Source organism: Artemia sp. Qi Xiang Cuo, chromosome 4 (assembly GCF_049724085.1).
Source record: "Artemia sp. Qi Xiang Cuo chromosome 4, ASM4972408v1, whole genome shotgun sequence".
Lineage (NCBI taxonomy): Eukaryota > Metazoa > Arthropoda > Branchiopoda > Anostraca > Artemiidae > Artemia > Artemia sp. Qi Xiang Cuo.
Window position 1 is genome coordinate 36,661,714 of NC_142797.1, and position 24,506 is coordinate 36,686,219.

Here is a 24,506-nt window from a genome sequence, read left to right on the forward strand (position 1 = left end):
TGCTTTTCTGTGCACAAAAACTTAGCCAGAAGAACCTATATTTCGATGAAATAGAAAACCTCAATTAGATTCAGTGAGCAAATTAGATTCTCAATTAGATTCAACTTCGAGCAAAAACACCTTCTTGTACTGGGTTGCAGAGAACTTATTCAAGGGTTCCCACAGTAAATAAGCTAGGATGCCTTTAGCACTTGGACACAGGCAGGAGGGTGCCGGGGAAGTCAGGACCTTTCCCCTGGTAAAAATACACATTAAAAATCCCTACAAAGAGGAAATTTATGAATATTCCTGCTTACATTTTGGTAAAAACAAAGCTCCAGATAGCACTTACCTCCCCCTACCCCAGGAGGGACCCTATGCTTCAACCACACAAAACATCAAAGTAATGTAAAGATTTTCGATCCGTCTGATTAAAAATCCCCCTCCTTTTAACCATTTTTTTTAGTAAAAATGTATTGCAGAAACCAACAGCTCATCGAAAATTTCGATGGTCACATACATTTGGTTATGAAGGAAAAAGTTAAAAAAAAGGTCTAGAAGAACTTTAAAAAAAATCCAAAAATATTAGTGCAAAGGACACAATGAAACTATGTAAAAAATAAAACTTTCTGAAACAAACTTTCTTAAAAACCTGAAACGAGAGGAATAGGTTAAATTTGATGACTCGAAATTACTTTGAATGAGCCGAAAAAGAACAAATTAATGGGATTAAATAAGTAAGCCAAGCTTTAATCAAATTGATTTAACAATAGGAATGGGGCTGTAGCACCCTAAAATCCCTTAAAGACTACTTTCATATGTCTGAAAATAAAATATGGTTTTGAACCATTTCTCTATTTTTCTTACAACTTTACCCTGAAAAGCTTAGAAAATATTTTTCAGATTAATAAACTAAGATCAAATTAGCTAAGAATATCATTGATGAAAAATTATCCTGTGCTAGACTAACAAGACTAAATTAACTGTTAGAAAATACTAATATCGAAAAAATTTTAAAGAAGCTTGAGCAGTGTTTAATTATATAATGGACAAAGAAAAAACTACATAAAGTAAAATACTTTATTTTTGTTAAAGTGTAAATGAGATTCCAGGTTTAGGGAGGTTGGAACGACGGCAACTACTACTAATACTACTACTACTAACAACTCACTATAGCACCAAGCCACCTGAGGCCAACACAGCTATGCATGCTCCTCCTCCATCCCAATCTATTCAAAGCCTCCCTTTTTACACCCGCGCATGAAGGTCCCATTTCCTTTAAATCTTTCTTTATGACGTCCTCCCACCCCAGACGAGGACGACCTGCTTTCCGTTTAGCACTAGACGGTTGGCTGAAAAGAACAATCTTCTGCATTCTGTCTTCCTTTATCCGCACAACGCGCCCTAGCCACCTAGGCCTTTCTTTCATTATAGCCCTAGAGAGCGGTATTGAACCACATTTTTCGTATAGCCTATTGTTTGAAATACGGTCAGTCAGCCGGGTACCCAGAACAATCCTTAAGCAATTTCTCTGGAAAACATCTAGCAAATCTTCATCCGCTGTTCGGAGCGCCCATGCTTCAGAGCTATATTTGACCACTGTAGCTTCTAATATTTTAATCTTGGTTTGCAGACTTATCTTCATATTTTTCCAACCTTTTTTTAACTGTGAAAAAACACCCTGAGCCTTGGCTATTCTGCTTTTAACATCCTCACTGCTACCATCATCTTTACTAATAATACTACCAAGGTAAGTGAAGGTTCACCCAACTTCACCTTTTCATTTTCACTTATTCCTAGCCTTAGTGACTTAGTCTTCTTAATATTTTTTTTACAACCTATTGTAGCATCCTGAACTCGCAAAACCTCTAAAATTTCATTCATTTTGCTCACACTTTTATCTAGGATGCTTAAATCATCAGCATAATCCAAGTCCAGGAGAATTTTTCCTCCCCATTTGATTCCGTGGTCTCCCATTGCCTTTCCTGTGCTCCTTAAGACAAGGTCCATCAAAACAATCCATATAAAGGGGACAGAACACAACCCTGCTTAACTCCTGATTTAATACAAAACCAGCTGCTAACCTCATTTCCTACCTTAAGCGCAGCAGTGTTATTCTCGTATATAGCACTAATCACTTTAATGTAAATTATTAACCTAAGAGTGAAAATTTGGTCGACACATCCTCTACCTTTTCTAAAAACCGCACTGTTCTTCTCTTAAAATTTGTCTACGGCATCTCTCAGTCTAAAAAGTATCATATTACTAAGTAATTTGCTACCTAAAGGGAACAGACTAAGTCCTCGATAATTACCACACTCACTTTTATCACCTTTCTTATGAAGTGGCTTAATTAAGGTTTTCCTAAAATCTTTAGGTACTTCCCCTTTTTCAAAAATCATGTTCTTAATCTTCATTAGCTTATTTCTAACCTCCGAGTCACCATATTTAAGAAACTCATTTATAACCCTATCAGCACCTGGAGCCTTATTATTTTTTAGTCCTTTTAGTACTGTCGCTAATTCCTCCTTACAAAACAAATCTTCTTTCACATCCAATGTATCACAAACTTTTTGATTTTCCTCTATATCTCTTCCTTCAACTCTATCTCGGTTAAGCAAATTCTCAAAATGTTCGGCCATCTCTCTTTAGTTGTTTCCTTATCGCTAATTGCTGCCCCATTCCTATCTTTAACTGGGCCAAGTCCTCATTGACTACTCCCTCTCAATTTGTTAACATGCCAGTACAATATTTTACTATTATGCCGTCTAGCTGTATCTTCCAGATCCTCTGCAATTTTATCCATGGACTCCACTTCACACCTCCTTAGTTCATATTTTAATGCTTTCTCCACTTTCTTTACATTCCTCTTGTTTTCATATGATCTATCACTAAGATAATTCTTGTTCAAGTCCTTTCTCCTTTCTATTAAATATAAAGCTTTTTCACTAATATTCTTAGCTGCAGTTCTAGCTTTCTTCCCTAAGACACCTTCAGCAACTTCACAAATTATTTTTCTAAAATTGCTCCAACCATCTTCCACATTATCAAATTTTAAACTCTCAAATTTAGTATTCAATTGTTCCTGGAAAGTGTCTCTCAAATTCTTATCCTGCAGTCTAACAACATCATAACTTCCTGGGAGGTAGTTACCCTTCCGATATTTCAGCTTTAAATTAACCCTCCATCCTTAATTGTGGTGAATTATGTTTTTAAGTTCCGCTTCACTGTTCATTGTTTTCTGTTTGTTTTAGGTTTCATTTCTTCCTTCACAGTAATTTCTGCTCGTGTCTGGTTTTAAAGAAATATGATATTTCTACTCGTTTAAGTTTTAAATTCGCTCCTTACGTTTTATAAATTATCCAGTTTTTTTTTTGATTTTATAGTATTTTTAGATGGACATGGTTTTGTATATATTAACAGTAATAATGATGGTAAGTAATTTCATCAATAGTACCAGTTGATGTTAATTGACAGTAAAAACATTGTAGCAGTTTTAGTGGGAGCAGTAGTGATAGAAGGCGCACGATGAGCATTAGCTTCTCAGTTACAATACTACCATATTCGTAAGCAATAATCTTGGAGATCCTCAAATACCAGCTTAATTCAAAATCAAACAGTATTTGGGGAAGATGTATTTCATTTGTCTTGATTTTGGACTTCTATATTATTATATATTAGCTTCAGAAACGTAATCAACAACGTCGTAAGCCAAACCAGCTGTGGTGAAAATTAAGGTTTATTACTGAGGTATGTGATACGCTTAATGTCAACGTGTTTTAGTTTCGGACTTATAAGCAGCAATATTAGCCTCAGATTTTTAAACAGCATAAAAAGAAAACCGCAACTACCGTCTTTGGTAGAAATCCTGCATCATTTATGAAACAAGGGCTTATGCACTGATTTAGGCTAGTCAAAATGTGATTCTAAGGGTTTCTAATGGTTAATTGCTAAGGACCTTTCCCAAGAAATCCCTGAACGATCATTCGTCGAAAGAAGCACAAGATATCAATGTGGACGAAACAGAGACGGGGGGACTTGGGAGGGAACTCGGGGGTCTCACTTTGGACCACAAAATTCTACAAATAGAATTATATGTATGACTTTCAACAAGTGCAATGTATCCACCATTCAAGGCCATATCCAGGGGGGTATGGGGTCTGAACCCCCCCCCCCCCGAAATGTTTGTCTGACTCGTAATAAAATAACAAAATTGGATATAAACAAATGTTTTATGCGTTTATTGTGTACAACTACTACTACTAACAACTCACTACATTACCCAGCCAACTGAGGCCAACAGAGCTATGCACGGTCCTCCTCCACCCCAATATCTTCAAAGACCCACTCTTTAGACCCTCCCACGAAGTTCCCATTTCCTTAACATCTTTCTTTATGACGTCCTCCCACCCCAGACAGGGACAACCTACTTTCCGTTTAGCCCTAGATGGTTGGCCAAACAGAACAATCTTCGGCAATCTGTCATCCTTCATCCACACAACGTGCCCTAACCACCTCAACCTTTCTTTCTTTATAGCCCTAGAGAGCGGTATTGAACCACATTCTTCGTATAGCCTATTGTTTGAAATACGGTCAGTCAGCCGGGTACCCAGAACAATCCTTAAGCAATTTCTCTGGAAAACATCTAGCAAATATTCATCAGCTTTTCGGAGCGCCCATGCTTCAGAGCCATATTTGACCACTGCCATCGCTGTAGCTTCTAATACTCTAATCTTGGTTTGCAGACTTATCTTCCTATTCTTCCAGACTTTTTTAAACTGTGAAAATACACCCTGAGCCTTGGCTATTCTATATTTAACATCTTCACTGCTCCCACCATCTTTATTAATAATACTACCAAGGTAAGTGAAGCTGCCCACCTGATCAATCTTTTCATTACCCAACGTCACCTTTTCATCTTCACTTATTCCTAGCCTTAGTGACTTAGTCTTCCTAACATTAATTTTCAAACCAATTCTAGCACCCTGAATTCGCAAAACCTCTAAAACTTCATTCATTTTTCTCACACTTTCATCTAGGATGCTTAAATCATCAGCATAATCCAAGTCCAGGAGACTTTTTCCTCCCCATTTGATTCCGTGGTCTCCCATGGCCTTTCCTGTGCTCCTTAAAACAAAGTCCATAAAAAAATCCATACAAAGGGGGATAGAACACACCCCTGCTTAACTCCTGATTTAATACAAAACCAGCTGCAACCCTAATTTCCTACCTGAAAAGCATCTAAGTTGTACTCATGCTTTGCCTTAATCCTTTTATTGTATTTGTCTGGTACACTAAAAAAGAATAAAGCCTTTGACAAGGCTCTACTATTTTTAGAATCAAACGCTTACGTGTAATCACTGAACCTGACGACTAAAGGTGTTTGACAACTCAGGCACTTCTCAATTATTAGCCTAAGAGTGAAAATTTGGTCGACACATCCCCTACCTTTTCTAAAACCGCACTGCTCTTCTCTTAAGAATTTGTCTACTGAATCTCTCAGTCTAAAAAGTATCATATTACTAAGTAATTTACTACCCACAGAGGCCAGACTAATGCCTCGATTATTGCCACGCTCACTCTAATCACCTTTATTACAAAGTGGCTTAATTAAGGTTTTCCTAAATCGTTAGGCACTTTCGCCTTTTCAAAAATAATATTCATAATCTTCAGTAACTTATTTCTAACCCCATAGCCATCATATTTCAGAAACTCGTTTACCACACTATAAGCACCTGGAGCCTTTTTATTTTTTAACCCTTTTAGCACTGTCGCTAATTTCTCTTCACAAAACGAATCTTCCTTCACATCCAAGGTATCACAAACTTTTTCATTTTCCTCTATATTTTTTCCGGCAACTCTATCTCGGTTAAGCAAATTCTCAAAATGTTCGGCCCATCTCTCTTTAGTTTTTTCCTTATCGCTAATTGCGACCCTATTCCTATCTTAAACTAGGCCAAGTCCAGATTGACTACTCCCTCTCAATTTATTAACGTGCCAGTACAATATTTTACAAATATGCCGTCGAGCTGCATCTTCCAGATCCTCAGCAATTTTATCCGTGGCCTCCGCTTCACACCTCCTTAGTTCATATTTTAGTGCTTTCTTCACTTTCTTTATTTTCCTTTGGTTTTCATGTAATCTATCTCCCAGATAATTCTTGTACAAGTCTTTTCTCCTTTCTATTAAACATAAAGCTTTTTCACTAATATTCTTAGCTGCAGTTCTAGCTTTCTTCCCTAATACACCTTCAGCAACTTCACAAATTATTTTTCCAAAATTATTCGAACCATCTTCCACATTATCAAATTTTAAACTCTCAAGCTTAGTATTCAACTGTTCCTGGAAAGTTTCTCTCAAATTCTCATCCTGGAGTCTACCAACATCATAACTCCCCGGGAGTTAGTTACCCTTCCGATATTTTTGTGTACCCCCCCCCCCGAAAAAAAATCCTTGGGTAAAACACCCCCCCCCCCCGAAAAAAAAATCCTGGATACGGTCCTGCCACCATTTATGAAATATTTACTTAATGTGTTTCGAATTAGGACTTCTATAAAACAAAATAACCTCAGATTTGTAATCACAAGACTAAAAAAGTTCATAAGTACCAACTTACGAACGGGGGAACTCGCATACAATTTGTAAAATATGTGAACTGTCAAAATGTAAAATGGTCCTTAAAAATTTTTTTTTAAGTACAGATAGCGAAAACGAGGTGAATTTACCGAAAAGGGTTGAGCTAGGAAAGACAAGGGTTTATACAAACAATACAGCCAGATTTTATATATAATTAAGGATATAACACCAGTAGGTTCAAGATATGATGAGACATTACTTGATTCTTAGCTTCAAATGCACTCGATTCTCCTGTTAAGCTTCCAACAGCTCAGATGTTTATTTTTCATATAACTTAGGGGCAATCATGAGCGGCAGAGGTTAAATTAGTCTACTAAAAAGGTAATGGGTTTTGCGGCATTCGGAATTATATGGTGTATTATTGATTTCTGCAATATCTATTGGTACTCTTGTCTATCCTTAATGCATCGGCATGCTTAGATGAAGAGGGCCAGGGCCGTACCCAGCATTTTTTCCGAGGGAGTTTTACTCAGATTTTTTTCGGGGGGGGGGGGGTTACACAAAAACAAAACATGCATACAAAATTTGTTTATATCCATTTTTGTTACGTTTTTACGAGTCAAACAAACATTACGGGGGGGGGGCGGGTCAAACTCCCCTAACCCCCCCTCTGGGTACGACCTTGAAGAGGGTCTATATATTTTAAGCCGGCATTTTTAAAGTTTAATTGTCTTCCTTTTGCATCATTTACGAAATTTTTGCAACAAACAATACGAGTAAAAATGAAATTACAATGATTTTTTGGCCAAGATAATAGACTTATAATTGGACTGAAAACGTGGAATTGTTTGCAAGTATTTAAACTTGTGATTAATTGTTTCTATTAGTGGTTTGAATCGTCAAAAAGTGTTCTTTTGGCCGATGAAATTAGTCTACTGAAAAGGCAATGAGAATGCGACATTCATATCCTAAAATCCTAAAGTTTCTTGCTTTCTTTTCGAATATAGAAGCCATGTACCTCTACTTACGCTGTACAATTGGATTTTCAAGTCTTCTGCTGATCAAGTCAAACGCCAGGAATAAGCTAGATGTTCAAGATGACAAGAGATTGGCATTGACAAAAACTCAAGCCAAGAACACTTGCTGGACAAATGCTAGCTCATTCATCAATATATTGCCAACCCTTCATATTGTACTTCGTTTATCAAACATTGCAGATAAGAACGAAGGATCGCAAACATCCTTAAAAAATCTAAAGAGTCACCATTAAGAAAAGGTGAGGGACCACTGATTTATGTGCTCTTAACTACGCTTGAAAAATAACTTTTATTTTAATTATAAAAGTAACGCTAACAATAAAAACGTTCTTATTGTGCAACACCTACAGAAGCAGGTCGGACAGTCCTATCCTTTAGTTTGTATCCTATTTTGGAAACTACAACAACAGTTCCAGATTTTTTCCCAGTATTAGGCTGCTGAAACAGTGCCTCGTGCTGATTCGGGTCAAACATTTCTCCTACGGGATTGATTTGTGTAAGTCCGTTTCTTCTGAAAACCTAAAACGACAAAAAATTACAAGTTTAGTAAAAATATTTAACTTTTATGTTAGTATATTCTACCCCTTTTTCAAATAACAAGACTATGCATGACAAAGAAGGGATGTACAAAAACTGAAGAAAAATCTGCGCAATAAACAGAAATTATCTTATACACTTTAGGGGCTTAAAAAAACCCTCAACCACCCTCCTTTATTATAAAGTTTAACTTTTACTTCACTAGCTTTAATATACAGAATTATTTCCCTTCCTTTGTTTGTTTCTCTTTTTTACTATGGATTAGGGGACGAATGAATTGAAATCAAATGAATAAAGCATTAGTATACACCAATTGATTATGTTTGTTGTGTTCTAATAAATTTTTTTTAGCGGTGGCCGGCGTTTACCCCCCCCCCCCGGAAAACACCCCCCCCCCCAAAAAAAAAAATAACCGCTGTGGAAAATTAGGCTTTCCAAATTAGAGAATTTTATTTTTTTTCCGTAGGGGGATGGAATTTTGGTGCTTGTGTATTACGCGCCACTCACTCAAGTTTACGCTGTGTAAAATTCGAGAACACACCGTTTTTTTTTGTTTTTTTTTTGTTAGTTTCTTCGTTACTTTAGAAATAAATTTGCGCTATAGATTTGCAAATTAGGGGCGGGGGTAAGCATAACGGGTCTGCATTCAAAATGTGTTTGGTACAATTATTCTGCATATTAGATAGATAGACAAATAACTGTATATTAAAGCCAAATATACGGCCATGAACACAGTAAAATAACATAAATGAATATAATGAATGGGGGGTGTTTAATCCCCCCCCCCAAATGCCCTCCCCCACGAAAAATACCCCCTCCTTGGAAAATACCCTCGTGGAAAAAACCCTAACCCCCAGTGGAAAATAAGGTTTCTAAATTTGAAACTTTTATTTGAGTTTTTTTTTAGTTTTAGTCAGTTTTGTTTATAGTTGAAGTCATAAAATAATTCTTTCTTGGTATATGGCCAATAAAAAATTACATAAGGATAGCGTGGTATCTGGAAATTTTGTTAACAAAAAAAAAAAAAAAAAAAAAAAAAACATTCTATTATAAAGTAAATGTAATGTTTCATTTAAATGTTTTTGAACAAACATCAGTGCCGACCCAGAAGCATTACAGTTTCTGTCAAAGTGAAATGTATGCAAACTGGGACTAAACAACCCGAATCGTTGGGTTAAGCATGTGGGTCCAACACTAGGATATTTTCATCTGTTAGGAAGCAACCATTTCAAATGAACGATAGTGTAGCTCACTAGTATTGCTGCAATCAGGATGTAATACACTCACTGGGGTACTTCATGGCTCCATCGGGAATCTCCTCCTCCGTTCCCCTCCCACCATTAATTGTCTTTATTAACACTATTAAAATGTCTATATTAGCCCCTCCTGAATACGTCTGTATACTTACCAATAATCAATACTATATGTAAACAATGGGTAAAGTCCATAACTTGCAGCCCTTCCTCCGGGAACTGTGGGTTGTCAGCCATACTCCTTTGAATTTTTGCTCGTTTTGAGTTTGACTAGGCTATCTATTTTAATTTTTGTTAGTTTTGGGTTTCATTTATTTGTTAATGGTGATTTGTGGTAGTTTTACACTTGGAAGATAAGAAAAACAAACTCATAGAATTTGACAACGCTATTGTATGTATAAACTGAAACAATTTAGAATGTGTTGGCTCCCAAAGCCAACTATCCTTTCAAAGGATAGCCAAACCTTCTTAAACTTTTTGGTGCCATAGGTTTTAGCTTAATATTGATTATTGTTTGCCTAAATTGTTTTTCTTACTCATTTTTTTTTTAATTTGGCACACGCTACTGCCAAAAATTGCAGAAAGTCATATGCAAGCCTTTTGAACACAAATGGATTTGTATTTTTTTTTCTAAGTTTTTAAGACACTTCTGGTGTGTAAATTCCTCTTTTTCCCGTTCCTTAGCACTTTTCAACAAAAATATAAAAAAAACTCAAATAAAAGTTTCAAATTTAGAAACCTTATTTTCCACAGGGGGGGGGGGTATTTTCCACGAGGGTATTTTCCAAGGACGGGGTATTTTTCACGGGGGTTACTTTCCGAAGGAGGGGGAGGGGTATTTTTCGTGGGGGAGGGCATTTGGGGGGGGGGGTAAACACCCCACCCATTCACGATATTCATTTATGTTATTTTACTGTGTTCATGGCCGTATATTTGGCTTTAAAATACACTTATTTGTCTATCTATCTAATATGCAGAATAATTGTACCAAACACATTTTGCATGTAGAGCCGTTATGCTTACCCCCCCCCCCTAATGTGCAAATCTATAGCACAAATTTATTTCTAAAGTAACGAAGAAACTAACAAAAAAAAACGGTGTGTTCTCGAATTTTACACAGCGTAAACTTGAGTGAGTGGCGCGTTAATACATAAGTACCAAAATTCCATTCCCCTACGGAAATTAAAAAAATTAACTCAAATAAAATTCTCAAAGTTGGAAAGTCTTATTTTCCACGGAGGGTAATTTTTTTTTTTTTTGGGGGGGGGGGGGGTCTTTCCGGGGGGTATTTTCCGGAGGGATATTTTTCGCGGGGGGTATTCGCCTAAAACCTTTTTTAGCAAGCTTCAAGTTAAACTTTATCGTAAAAAACAGGGGATTGATGATGAAGGCATCCCTCTCAAATACAAACATGCTAATTTGTTTTCGTTTTGACTTACAAAATCGTACATTACTTAGTGTGGCAAGACTTGTTGTTTTATACGTAAATCTCAGTTCGTTTTGCATTTTCGTTTCTCTGAAAGGTGGGTGAATTACATATGGTTTATATGGAAATTTGAATGAATTACAAAATACACGCGTCTCCTGTCCCACGGCGGGTACACGACTGCGTACAAATTGAACTAAACGACTTCCTAAGAAAAGCAGCCAATTTAGGCCAAAAGAGCACTTTTTGAAGATTCAAACCACTGATACGAACAATTAATCACACATTTAAATACTTGCAAATAATTCTACGTTTTCAGTCCAATTTTAAGTCTTTTATCTTAGACAAAAAATCATCACAATTTCATTTGTACTCGCATCGTTTGTTGCAAAAATTTTGCGAATGATGCAAAAGGAAGACAATTGAACTTTAAAAATGCGGCTTAAAATATATAATCCCTTTTCATCTAAGTATGCAGGAGCATTAAGGATTGGCAAGTACCAATAGATATTGCAGAAATCAATAATTACACCATATAAGCACAGCGATGAACTAATTAGTTTGTGATTCAGGAAAATAGTAATACCAAAAACATCGAATAAGAAAAAAAATCGCCCTACTTTGAGGCATCAAAAATAAAGCATGGCCATTAGTTGTAACAAACGTATTGGGTGGTTGCCAGAACTGTACGATGAGCGTACCTACTATGAGGCATCAAAAATAAAGCATGGCCATCGGTTGTAACAAGCGTGTTGGGTGGTTGCCTGAACTGTACGATGAGCGTACCTACTATGAGCCATCAAAAATAAAGCATGGCCATTGGTTGTAACAAGCGTGTTGGCTGGTTGCCTGAACGGTACGATGAGCGTACGCTACCGTCTTGGATGCAAATCAAAGGTGTTGCAATACCTTCAAGAGGCGAAAGCTCGTCAAGTAAGGTCAAAGCCGCCATTAAACCAAGAAACAACTTTTCCAGATTTCAATAAAATTCGCATCGCTCTCAACGTTAAAGATGGAAACTTGTATTCCTGGGAAGGTTAAGTGATATAATTGTCCCCGGGTTTGGTCAAGCAATCCCCCCCCCCAGATGAGTCCGGTCATATTGGTCTAAAACAAATTTCCAGGCCTAAGAACCCCTCTCTCCTTCATTTCAGTAAGTATTTCATCATAATCCTTGAGATTCTAAAGCAGTGTAAAAGGTCTTTGGTTAATAACCGAGAAATTTATGTCAAGAAAATTCAATTTGCATAGCTCTTAATGGAAATCAATTAAAAAAAACTTTTTGCACAAAATAAGTTTTTCAAAGAAGAGTAAAGAACTCCATTAAACAAAAAATAAGCAAAAATAAAGTCAAATAATCTACCAAGCGTGAAACTACCACAAATCAGCATTCATAAATAAAAGAAACCTAAAACGAACAGAAATTACAATAAATAACCGAGTCAAACTCAAAACGAGCAGAAATTAACACAAGTTGGGCTCAAAACCCTAGGCCTTCCCAAGGCCAGAGAAAAATTTGCACTTTACTGAAAAAAAAATAAATGTTTTTACTTTTATAACTTTAATAAATCAAATAATATTAACATTTTGATTACTATATATCAGTATATGTATATTAAACCGACAATGCACATTCATTCGTATTTTTTTTTAGTAAAGTGCAAATTATGTCCTCGCCTTGGGAAGGCATAGGGGTTTTGAGCCGATCTTATGTTAGTTTCTGCTCGTTTTGAGTTTGACTCGGTTATTTATTGTAATTTCTGTTCGTTTTGGGTTTCATTTATTTATCGATAATGATTTGTGGTAGTTTCACGCTTGGTAGATTATTTGATTTTATATTTGCTCATTTTTTGTGTAATGGAGTTCTTTAATTTTCTTTGAAAACTTATTTTGTGGAAAAAGTTTTTTAATTCATTTCTGTTCGTTTTATATTGACATAGTCTTTTCAGGGAAAAAGAAAATAATACTTTAAATCTTTTCGTTTTTTAAGAATTTATAATTTGGTCTGCTATTTTTATGCTGGAGAAAACTTGTTTGCCATTTTTAACAACATACACCATTTAAGAATCTGGACACAAATAGTAGTGTTTAATTTAGTTTCATACCTCCTCTAGTTGACCTGAAATGGAAAACTTGATACCAATCGCAAAAAAATCTGTTTACTTTCTTTGATAGCTTGGATATACATACGCCATTTTGATTTGGTTAAATTTTAAGAGCAGAAGTAGCCCCGAAAGTCTGAACATAATACCCTCAATCGTTCATGGGATACTGCTGAGATGCCTTATTGAGAATTAGCATTAACACAGTGCATTTAGATTTAATCTTATGGCAACATTTAGTTTTTAAATATAAAGTCAAATGGGAGGGTGGGCGTGGGAGGCGGATTAGTTTCCCTCCAATCACTTTCGACTATTAAAAAGGGCATCAGCCCTTTCTATTTTCAATCGAATGAGCCCTTTTTGAAATTCCTACGACAGCTCCTTCGATACAAAGTGCCCTGGTCTAGACAAAAAAAAAAACAAAAAAACATTATACCCACATCGATCTTTACTATATAAAAATGTTAAGTCTTCCAATCACTTTCGACTATTAAAAAGGGCACTAGGCCTTTTGATTTCGAACCTTATTCGAAACCTTATATGCCCCCAGGGCATAACTTACAACCCTTGCACTGAGGTTCCTGGGAGGGGGAGGGGTTATCATTCTAAAATACCTAATTTCCAGAACTTTCAACTACGTTGAACAAAATGCATATCTCAAAATTTTGATTGGATGTGTTTGAGAAAATGGTGGGCGTGAGAGGGGCGTTCATCCAATCACTTTCAACTATTAAAAAGGTACTAGCCCTTTCAATTTCCAATTGAATGAGTCCTTTTGAAGTTTCTACTACAGCTCTTTCAACGCAAACCTTTTTTGCCCCCAGGGCATAACCTAAAATCCTTACCCTGAGGGCTTTGGGGGAGTTATCCTACTAAAAGACAAAATTTCCAGAACTTTCAACTACGTTGAACAAAATGGATATCTCAAAATTTTAATTCGATCTGTTTGGGAAAATGGTGGGCGTGAGAGGGACGTTAGTCGCTATCCAATCACGTTCAACTATTAAAAAAGGCACTAGCCCTTTCAATTTCCAATTGAATGAGCCCTTTTGAAGTTTCTACGACAACGCTTTCAATAAAATTTTATATGCCCCCCAGGGCATAACTTACAACCCTTGCCCTGAAGGCTGTGGGGGGAGGGGTTGTCATCCTTAAAGACCTAATTTCCAGAACTTTCAACTACGTTGAATAAAATGGCTATCTAAAAATTTTGATTGGATGTGTTTGGGGAAAAGGTGGGCGTGAGAGGGGGGTTGGTTGCCCTCAAATCACTTTCGACTAGTAAAAAGGGTACTAGTCCTTTCAGTTTTAAATCGAAAGAGTCTCTTTTCAACTTTCTAAGACAAAGATTTCAATAAAAACCTTATATGCCCCCAGGGCATAACTTATAATCCTTGCTCTGAGGGTTGTGGGGGAGTGTCCTCCTCAAAAATATGTTTTCTTTCTGAAAATCAACTACCCTGAACAAAATGGCTATATCAAAGTTTTTATTGGATGTGTTTGGGGGAATGATGGGTGTGAGGGGGGGGCTAGTTGCCCTCCAATCACTTTCGACTATTAAAAAGGGCACTAGCCCTTTGAATTTCCAGTCGAATGAGCTTTTATTGAAGTTTCTACGACAACGCCTTCTTTAAAAACCTCATATACCCCCAGGGCATAACTTAAAACCCTTGCCCTGAGGGTTGTGGGGGACTGTCCTCCTCAAAAACACATTTTCTACCGGGAAATCAACAACGCTGAACAAAATGGCTATCTACAAATTTTGATTGGATGTGTTTGGGGGAATGATGGGCGGGGGGGGGGGGCTAGTGTCCCTCCAATCCCTTTCGACTATTAAAAAGGGCACGAACCGATTAAAAGTATAATTAAATTATGTTTGTTTGAAGTTTCTACGACAACGTTTACCATAAAAACCTTACATGCCCTCAGTCTATTAATTAAAATACTTGCCCGGATAGTTTCGTTTGAGAGTCTTCCTAAAAAGATTATTTTATATCTGAAAATCAACTATGCTGAAAAAAATGGCTATCTCAAAATTTTGATTGGATGTGTTTTGGGGAATGATGAGCGTGGGGGGAGGGGGGCGAGTTGCCCTCCAATCACTTTCGACTATTAAAAATGGCCCTATTAAAAACTAGCCCTTTGAATTTCCAATCGAATGAGCCTGTTTTGAAGTTTCTACGACAACATCTTCTTTAAGAACCTCATATGCCCCAAGGGCATGACTTAAAACTCTTGCCCTGAGGGTTGTGGGGGAGTGTCCTCCTCAAAAACATATTTTATACCTGGAAATCAACTACGCTGAACAAAATCGCAATCTCAAAATTTTGATTGGATGTGTTTGGGGGAAGGAGGGAGGTGGGGGGGGGGGCTAGTTGCCCTCCAATCACTTTCGACCATTAAAAAGGGTACTAGCCCATTGAATTTCCAATGGAATGAGCCTTTTTTGAAGTTTATACGACACCGCCTTCTATAAAAACCGTACATACACCCAGGGCATAACTTAAAACCCTTTCCCTGAGGTTTGTGGGGGAGTGTCCTCCTCAAAAACATATCTTCCATCTGGAAATCAACTACGCTGAACAAAATGGCTATCTCAAAATTTTGATTGGATGTGTTTGAGGATAATGGGGGTGGGGGGGGGGCTAGTTGCCCTCCAATCACTTCTGACTTAAAAAGGGCACTAGCCACTCCAATTTTCAATCGAATCAGCCCTTTTCGAAGTTTCTACGACGACTCCTTCGATACGATGTGCCCGGGTATGGAGAAAAAAAAAAAAAAAAAAACACATTGTGTCCACATCGTTCTTTACTTAGGCAGCGCTAGCGCGCTGCCTATGATAGACTTATTTTTGAATTTTTAGAATATACTTGATACTTCCAAAGATTTAACTAACCGTCCACGGAATCAAAACCTGCAAGACTTAGGTGTTTGGGGGATCCTGTATCCTTGGAACGGTAACTTCTTCATTGCTAATTGCACCTTAAACTATACTCAATCTAAAACCTTCGCAGAGATTTACATCTTATTATTGAAGTCAGAATCATGAAGAGATTAAGAGTCACCCCTCCCCCCCACTCCGTCCAATCTCGCACATGTAGATGTATTATACCTCATTCGGTTCATTATTATTTTGGATTTTGAATGCTTACTTTTCAATCATTAAAAAACAAATTACTAAAACAAATTTAGTTACAATGTGAATTTTGAGGAAATTTAGCAACTAGTACATATCATTTAGAGAGTGGTCCGAAGTTATCAAATGTCAAACATTTAAAATTGATTAAATGTTCAAAAAATTAATCAATGTCAATTATATGCTATGGGCAAATGGCCTGAGACCAAGCTTGAAGCTCAAAAATGACTAGAGATAACAAGTTATAACACATTTATGTTTAGTTATTCCAAAATACCACTTGAAACTTGCGAGTCCTAGTTTTCACAGAACCATACAACCCACAAGAATCAAACTACAAGCTAGGGCATTTTCTGTTTGATCATTCAAGTTACATTTTGAAATATGAGGATTCTTACTTTACAGGACAACTTCAAGCCACAAAAAACTAATCTAGCTTCACAGCAAGCTGTTTTTCATGAAGATTGAGGTGGGATTAAACTAAAGGGCACCTCTTTTGCTTCTGATAGTTAATGCATTAATTCTCACACTCAGCAGAAAACCTGAGACTATATTTGCCATTTGAAGAGAAACTTGCTAGAGCAATTTTTATTTTCAAAGAAGGATATACTTTTCATTAGAGAGCTTCCTTAAATAGCATTTTATATTATTTTTATGTAATTTCTTACATTAGTAGTGGAAAGAGAAATTGAACAGAGTCATTTAAAAAAACATTAAGCTTCTATCTGGTAATTCTAGCACTTGGGTCTTTCTTGGCTTGCAAGACATGGCTTATAAACAACTCTTTAATAAGAAGTATGTTCCCTCTAAAACAAGCGACAATCCAACACCTGTAAATGGCACCAAAAGGTCATGCTATTTATATCATTGGATTCATTAGCTGCAGGTCAATCGATTCACCAAGCCATAATTTTGATATTTCTTAGACTTTGTCCTGGAGAAGGATTTAAACTTGCTGAAATATTAGGAAAATTGTTCCTTTGTCAAGAGTTTTCACCTAATACTCGATGTATTTTCAATCTAAAGGACCATATGCATTCAATTTAAAAAAAAAAAAAAATTCGGTAGATGAATAGAGCTGAATCTCAACTTTGGAATTACAGCAAACTTGTTGTCTTTCGTTGATATATTAAAACCGTAGAAAAGCAGAAAAACAACATGCTAAAAATTACACAAGAAAGCATAAAAAAGAATCCAATACAAAATCAAAAGAAACTGTATATTTTCAAGAATTTCCAACTTACAGCTTGTAGTTGTTTTTCAGTCATTAATAATCCTTGATAAAGATTTTTCAGAGGAAGATTACTGACTAGTTCACTTTCTGGGACTACCTCAGTCGCTTTTGCCAAAATGTCAGCTACCTTAGAAAAGAAAGGAAAGAAATAAATTTAGTACAATTTCAGGTAGACACAACAAGAGTAAAAACTAAAAACAACAAGTATCATAAGCTTACAAAGTAAGCGAATTAAAACCTTCAAGGCAACCAGTAAACATTTATTCCAAAACCAATTTGCTAAGAGCAAAACAATTAAATTAACTAAAGAATTTAGTTAATTACATTAATTAGCAAAAGAACTGCATTAATTAATGAGATTAATAAAAAATTCTTTTCACATACTAATTAAAAGCATAACTTTTGAGGAGCATTCTCTCTAAGTCAGAGAAATTCAACTGGGCGACTCCGTACGACTGTTCAACAAACATAGCTCAATAAATACATGTTTAAAAGTGATGGAAATCATCAGTAACGAGTAAGGTTCCATACTAGGAACATATTTCAATGGAAAATGACTAATTTATTTATTTTATTTTATAACCCATCACAAATAAAAAGCATGACGATGGAGTATAACAAAATGAAAGAAAAAAAAAACACATACAAAAACAGGAGCAAATACATACAAATTGAAACTCAATAAACCAAACAATTCAGAAAATTAAGCCACTCCAAGGGTTGTAAACCTCTTTAAATGTATCATACAAATAAATAATACAATAAAAAAAAATAGTAACCCAGCAAAAAAAAAAGAAAAAAAAAAAAAAAAAAAAAAAAAAAAAAAAAAAAAAAGGAAATTAGCATTAAAACAAAAAATCCATCCAAAGGTAGTTCAACAGATAACCCTAAGCTTGTAAAAAAGCTTATCTGCCGCATCAAGAGGATCTGGCAAGCTGTATCTCTCCTGCAGTCCACCATTCCTAGTCCAAGGAGGAACCCGAATAAGGAACTTTAAATATTTAAAATAGACCCTCCTGATTTCTATTTTATTCGACTGGTTAAAAATATCCCAGAAAGGAACCAGGTATAGAACATGTGGGAGAGAAACAGCATTATAAACTTTCACGAGGTAACGTTTACTAAGATTCAGCTGTGATCCAACTGCACCAGCATACGCATTACGGATCTTACGTACGGTTCTGGCAATTAGTGGTTCCTGAATTGATTTCATGGATGTACCAACGGGTAGGCCATTACACAGAAGCTTCTCCAATAGTTCCACATCAGAATCACCAAGATTCACTGTATCAGGGATTTCACGATGGTTAAAATCAAATAATAGCACTTGAGACTTAGCTGCATTTAAAGAAAGACCAATCTCATTATAACTCTTAGCAATCTCCCTAAAACTTTTTTCCAAACTAAACACAGCCCTAGTAAGGTCAAGAACGTCATCCGCATAACATAAAACAGACACACTACAACCGTTCAATATACAGCAAGGTGATAAACCCCCTTGGGCTCTTAGGTTCGCGTTATTATAAATAGTAGGAGAGGTAATGGCTCCTTGTTTAATTCCAATATTCACACGGAGCTTTGAAGGAAGAAGCGAGGATCCAATCTTTAAACGTACACGAAGATGTCTATAACAATAAAGAGGTCGAACTACATCAACAGATATCCCCCTTTTTAATAACTCATGCATAGCCTGAGGATGAATTAGAGATCCGAAAGCATTACTAATGTCATATGCGCCCTCAGCCAAAGGACTATCTAATCTTTCAGCATCCTTTAAAATTGTACATAAACTCCTTAAAGCGTGGTAGCAACCAAGATGCAGTTGAAACCCAAACTGAAAAGGAGGCATGACACACTGTTGACGAATATTGTCAATAATCAACAACTCAAAAAATCTTTGAAAACACACTAGAAACTGTAATGGGCCTATAATACGAACATTAACAAAGCGGTTTCCCTTTTTTTCAAAACTGGAGTTACAACACCAAAACATAAGCTATCGGGCATAACTCCTACTGTAAAAATCATCTGGAACCAAAAATCAATATGGTCAAAATCTAATCACTGGCTAACTCAAAATAGCATACATAAATCCCATCCAACCCACAAGAAAACTTCTTTTTAAGCTTCGGTATAACCTTTTTAATCAAATTGCCTCCAAAGATTTCCTGCTCAGATTTAGTTGAATTGCTCAAAATACTCTTAATTTCATCATCACACTTTTTATCTTTTGGACTATCAGAGGCATTACACTAGCCAAAACAATGAGCCGCCCACTAAGACTCAGGTGTATCTAAAGCACTAGAAACAGTAGATCGACCGGGGAGAGACTTCCAAAGCAAATTTGGATCGTCAGCGATTTTTGCCGCCAATTCAGCTTTGATATTGACAACATGATCACGGAGCGCTTTGCAAAACTTTCTTTTCGTATAAATACGGACGGCATTTACAACACCAACTCTAAGCCTATCACACTCTTGCCATATACGCAACCATACTTTAGCCTGGGAACAAGCCCTAACTCAAATTGGATTTTGAGACTAACCACATCTTTCCGTTTTCACTTTAGACGTTCAAAAAGATATAGGTACATTACCAGCACATCTAACAGTAGGAACAATTTATTAGTAACGTAGATTAAGCAGTAAACGAAGTTGAGGCTTGTCCATCACCGCAAAATAAGGTTGAAGTAGTTGGTAAAAGGCTTTTGTTTGAGTCAAAATATCCACACCAATTTTTCAGGAAAGTACTATGTCAGTAAGATCTCAAGATTTCCGGACAGACCGTTTAGAACGTAGGAAGGCACATGGAGAACTGGATACTGGTATACTTACGTTAAAAGGAACGTGATCACTACACAAGAAATCATTCAAAATTAAAACTGAATACACAGGCTTGCCAGGAAACAGAATAGGATCAATGTTTTAGGTATTGTTAGCTACGGATATAAAGGTAAAGTATCAACTTTTTGGCAGAACATGGAAATTAGGTAACATCTTATTTAGAATTTGAGCTCAGGGATAACGACAACTTGATTAATCTCAGTTGAAATTGCCTATGATGAGACAACGTGGGAATGAATAGAGCAATTGATTTACACATTTGTCCAAATTGCAACGTGTGTGAATGAACCTTACTTCCGAGAGCTGATCGCTATAATTAGAGTAAATGAACATTCACAATAGCGAAACCATTGCAATTAACGGCAAGAAAGTCATCATCTGAGCGCAAACATTCAAATTTATACTTGCTCAAGACAGCCAGCCCTCCGTCAGGTCGGCCCTTTCGTTTTTGAAGAGAAGCAGGGTATATCAAAGTACAATCTTCAATCAAATGTCTCAGTAAAAAAAAATCAAATACATTTTTGATGTAAATATACAAAGCAGTATAGCTCTTGTACCTGTTTCTCCCACTCAGATACACTCTTTTTCTCCCTCTTTCTTAAACAAGGTCGAGTTTTCTAAGCTCTATTAAGCCCTATCAATCTAATCCCTATTAAAAGAAACATATAAACATAGCTTTAATAATTCTATTGCATTTTACATATTGCATTCTATTACACCTGTGAATATAACCAAAGCACAGAAATAGAGCAAAATTACCTCCAAAAGATCTTTGCAGAAACTCTGAATCCCAAATATTTTGGCATCTTCAATTTGTTTTGTTAGTCTCCGTCGCATGTTTTCACTTTCAGCTAGAGCTCTCTTATACTTATCCTGGAATAAGAATTGAAAACCTGTTAAAATTTAAACTAAAACTGTGCTGTAACTATGACTAATCTTTTTTTTGAAAAGTTTTCTCATAACTTTTTCTATAAATACAAAAAATAACTTGTCCTGCTTTTGATAAAAAGATCACGGAATATCCTGCTCACATTTTTTCTTTCTTTTCTTAAAAAGGTTCAAGCATAATTCTGAACATGTACAGGGGTTCACACAAACTTTTCCCTCGTCATATTTTGATAGGGCACAGGCATGTGCTTACCATTTTCAAGTAGAATTTAGAACTTTAGGCTTAAATTTTAACTTCAAGGATTTTTATTATTTTTGCTTCTTAGGGTTAAGAATTTTAATTTAAATTAAATTTAAGATAAAAAAAAAAGTTAGTACCAAATTTTTGTGCTATCACATGTGTTAATGTAAGAGTCTTCTGTAAAATAATTGTAGAACATTAACTCGTTAGGAAGCTGAATATTTTAGATAATCATATACCATATAATGCAACTAAGCGAAAAATAAAGGTATTCTGGGCCAAAGCTTGGGCCTAAGAAAACACTATATGGCGTTTCCAGACATAGCTGTACATAAGGGAGGATGCCCCTAGAAACAAATAAGTAGAAGTTATTTGCCTGAGTTTACATTTACAATCCTCTTGGAAACATCCTCCCCAAGGCAAAAAATCTACCTCAATGTTTCCAGAATCTCCCTCCTCTGAAAAACTCTCTAATATCAGCTTATCCTTCCAAAGATGTGGCTTTTTGCATCTATGTATCATGCAAATGGCATGTGAGCTCACCTTAGCTATCAGTATTCTGGTTTTCAGATGGTTAAACAAGTAGTAATTTCTCCCGACCTGACCCACATTAGCCTAAGGTTTGTTTAAATTTTCCCACCAGAAAGGTAAAACACATCAATCTTACGTCAGTAATAAATAGAACCAAAAACACCAAATAACCTGAATATGGTAAGTAAAGACTTAAAACAAATGAACAAGCCTGGGAATGATGTGATGCAGGTCCCACATACATTATTATTAATACAACCATATGAAAGCCTAAATATCTATAACTAAATTGAGCTTAAATGCTTATTTTATTAAGTTGAATAACCAGGCAGGCTTTAGACAGTACGTAGGTCCATGCATGCCATCAAGCTAGGTGTTTACACCAACAAAACTCAGATTCTTTGAAATACAAAGCCAAATTTGTCAAACAAGTGTGGCCATACCAAGGGTGGGAAAAGAATTTTACCTGCTTTAAATAGCTACATATCTAGTACAAGCTCCCACAATATTAATCTGAACCATACCTACCTTTATAAAAAACGACAGTAAAAATCTTAGAAACTTTTGGATATGGTCACTTAAGAAAAGAATTAACATTATAACACATTTGTAACAAGCTGTGCACACGAGTTTTGACAAGCAAGCATAAACATAAAAGATGGGCACAAAAGTTCATATGAGTAACAACAACTACCTCCAACTCCAATGTCCTTTCTTTTATAGCATTGGCTTCTTTGGCCAGTGTTTCCACCTCCTCTGTAAGCCTCTTTTCAGCTTCTGATAGATCTTCTTTGCTAACAGGTTTTTGTGTTGCCTCATCTGAATTCAAACGGAGGGATTCCTGTGCAATGACATTCCTAGAAAAACACATGTACAACATCTCACAAAAGAAAAGCCAAAACTAAAAAATTATCAGCTCAGATAAGAGCCTGGAGACATGACTTCACTCCACTTAAATTTTGGAAAGACCCCCTTCCAGTCCAAAAAAAAAGAAAATACCTTAGATACTTCCTCTTTAATCTAAAAGCCAATTGGTAAATAAAGCACCTGCATATACAAGTTGGAGATATTGCATTTGACTCTACCATTCTTATTTGCCTCCTCAAATGAAGAAGAAAGTTTTACATGATCCAGTTATACAAAAAACCACAGAATAATTTCATCCCAATTGTTCTGTACATGATTTTGAGAAATGCAGACATCAGAATTATTACAAAAATATACTAAGGCACAAAATCAAGTCAGGGATCTATCCAGAAAGCTATCTGAACAGTATGAGGATGCAGTTGCAGCATGACTCAAAACCTGTTGGTCTTTCTACAAAAGACCTTGGTGCAATGGTTGAAAATGAACTAAGTTTTCCTATCTGTGCCTGAGCAGCTGTTGCCAAGGCCAACTAGACATGTATAATTAATTGGGCATTCGCTACCAGGTCCTCAACTGTCATGATCAAGCTTTGCAAGAGTATAGTTTGATCAAGTTTAAATTTTGGGACTTGTATTACATTTGCATTAGTAAGACTGATTTAGCAGTACTTGAACCAGTGGAAGTTAACAAAATACATTAAAGGCCTTTATGATGCTTCTTATTAATCATGTCTCAAGAAGCATCAAATACTGTTACTCACTCATCATTGCAAGGTGATGTGATTACAGCTGGTAAGGTTTTGAATACTTATAAAACCATCTCTGGCCCTTTACAACATGAAGATTCAAAAAGAACTAAAGGTCATTCTTGTAAGCTTTTTGAAAAACAAGCATGCCGGACAGAGAAACAAGTTCTTTATCAATAGAGTTGTCCAGTAATGTAACTCTCTTAGTGAGAATGCAGTGACCTTTATAGGTGTGGATGCTTTCAAATCATCAGTGAAACGTATGATTTGAAACTACCATCAATGAAACTGGCAAAACCAGGATTCATCCCATTGCTAGCAAGTATGATTTAAGGTAATTCAAGGTAAGAAGACATTTACCCCAAAAACTGCTTACATTTCATTTGGACTGTGAAGGACTTAATTTCAAACAAGATTTCTAATTTATCTGCTTTTCAAGTGATTGGACTGACTGAGACCTAGTTAAATAATGCCAATTTAGAACTTAACCTAAATTAGGTTTTGTAAGGATTAATCATAAGACTAAATTGTCCTTGGGTTTGTATTTAATTTATTCCCTTTTAATTCTGTGAGTTTTAACTGTTGTTTTTATATTTTTTAAAATCTATTTTGACATCTTGACAGTTCTTTCTGTCTGTTATATTTGTTTTTGTTTTTTTATTTATTTATTTATTAACTGAAAACCCATCTACAAAAACTTGAAAAGGACAGAGCAAAATGAGAAAAAAAAGAAAGAAAACAATTGTGGTAAAGCTTTCTAATTTAGTTAATTATTAATTTAGTAAAAATATATATAGACGCAAATACAAAGTTTCAAAATACCACTTTTTATTAAGATAAGGAACATATCCTGCCAAGTTTCTGTTTAACTGGTAATTGAGAAATTACCTCTTCCTAGCATTTACGTGGGTTGGTTAAAGGAAGGTGTGGTTGACAAAAATGTATAAAAAATACAATTTTATTGGAAGACTTAGACTGATACTAACTTTATGCCAGACTGACTTCTGGTCTGTTGTTTTTAGAAATATCTCGGAATCTTGTCTTATCATTGCAAGTGTCTAAGTATCTTATTTTATATTATTGTAGTTTCTGAGTTTTGTGGTCTACTTGG

At 35.9% G+C, this 24,506-nt stretch overlaps 1 protein-coding gene across 1 annotated transcript in view; it reads right to left on the reverse strand.

The window, feature by feature from the left end:
- Positions 1–7,862: 7,862 nt before the first annotated feature.
- Positions 7,863–24,506, reverse strand: part of Roe1 (grpE protein homolog, mitochondrial Roe1) — a 44,099-nt gene continuing 27,455 nt past the window's right edge. Inside the window, exons 2-5 of the mRNA XM_089087518.1 lie at positions 22,478–22,640; positions 20,883–20,996; positions 17,291–17,407; positions 7,863–8,111 (exon numbers count right to left, since the gene is read on the reverse strand). Coding sequence (XP_088943644.1) covers positions 7,923–8,111; positions 17,291–17,407; positions 20,883–20,996; positions 22,478–22,640 — 583 coding nt within the window. The 3' untranslated portion in view covers positions 7,863–7,922. The remainder of the gene's footprint in view (positions 8,112–17,290; positions 17,408–20,882; positions 20,997–22,477; positions 22,641–24,506) is intronic.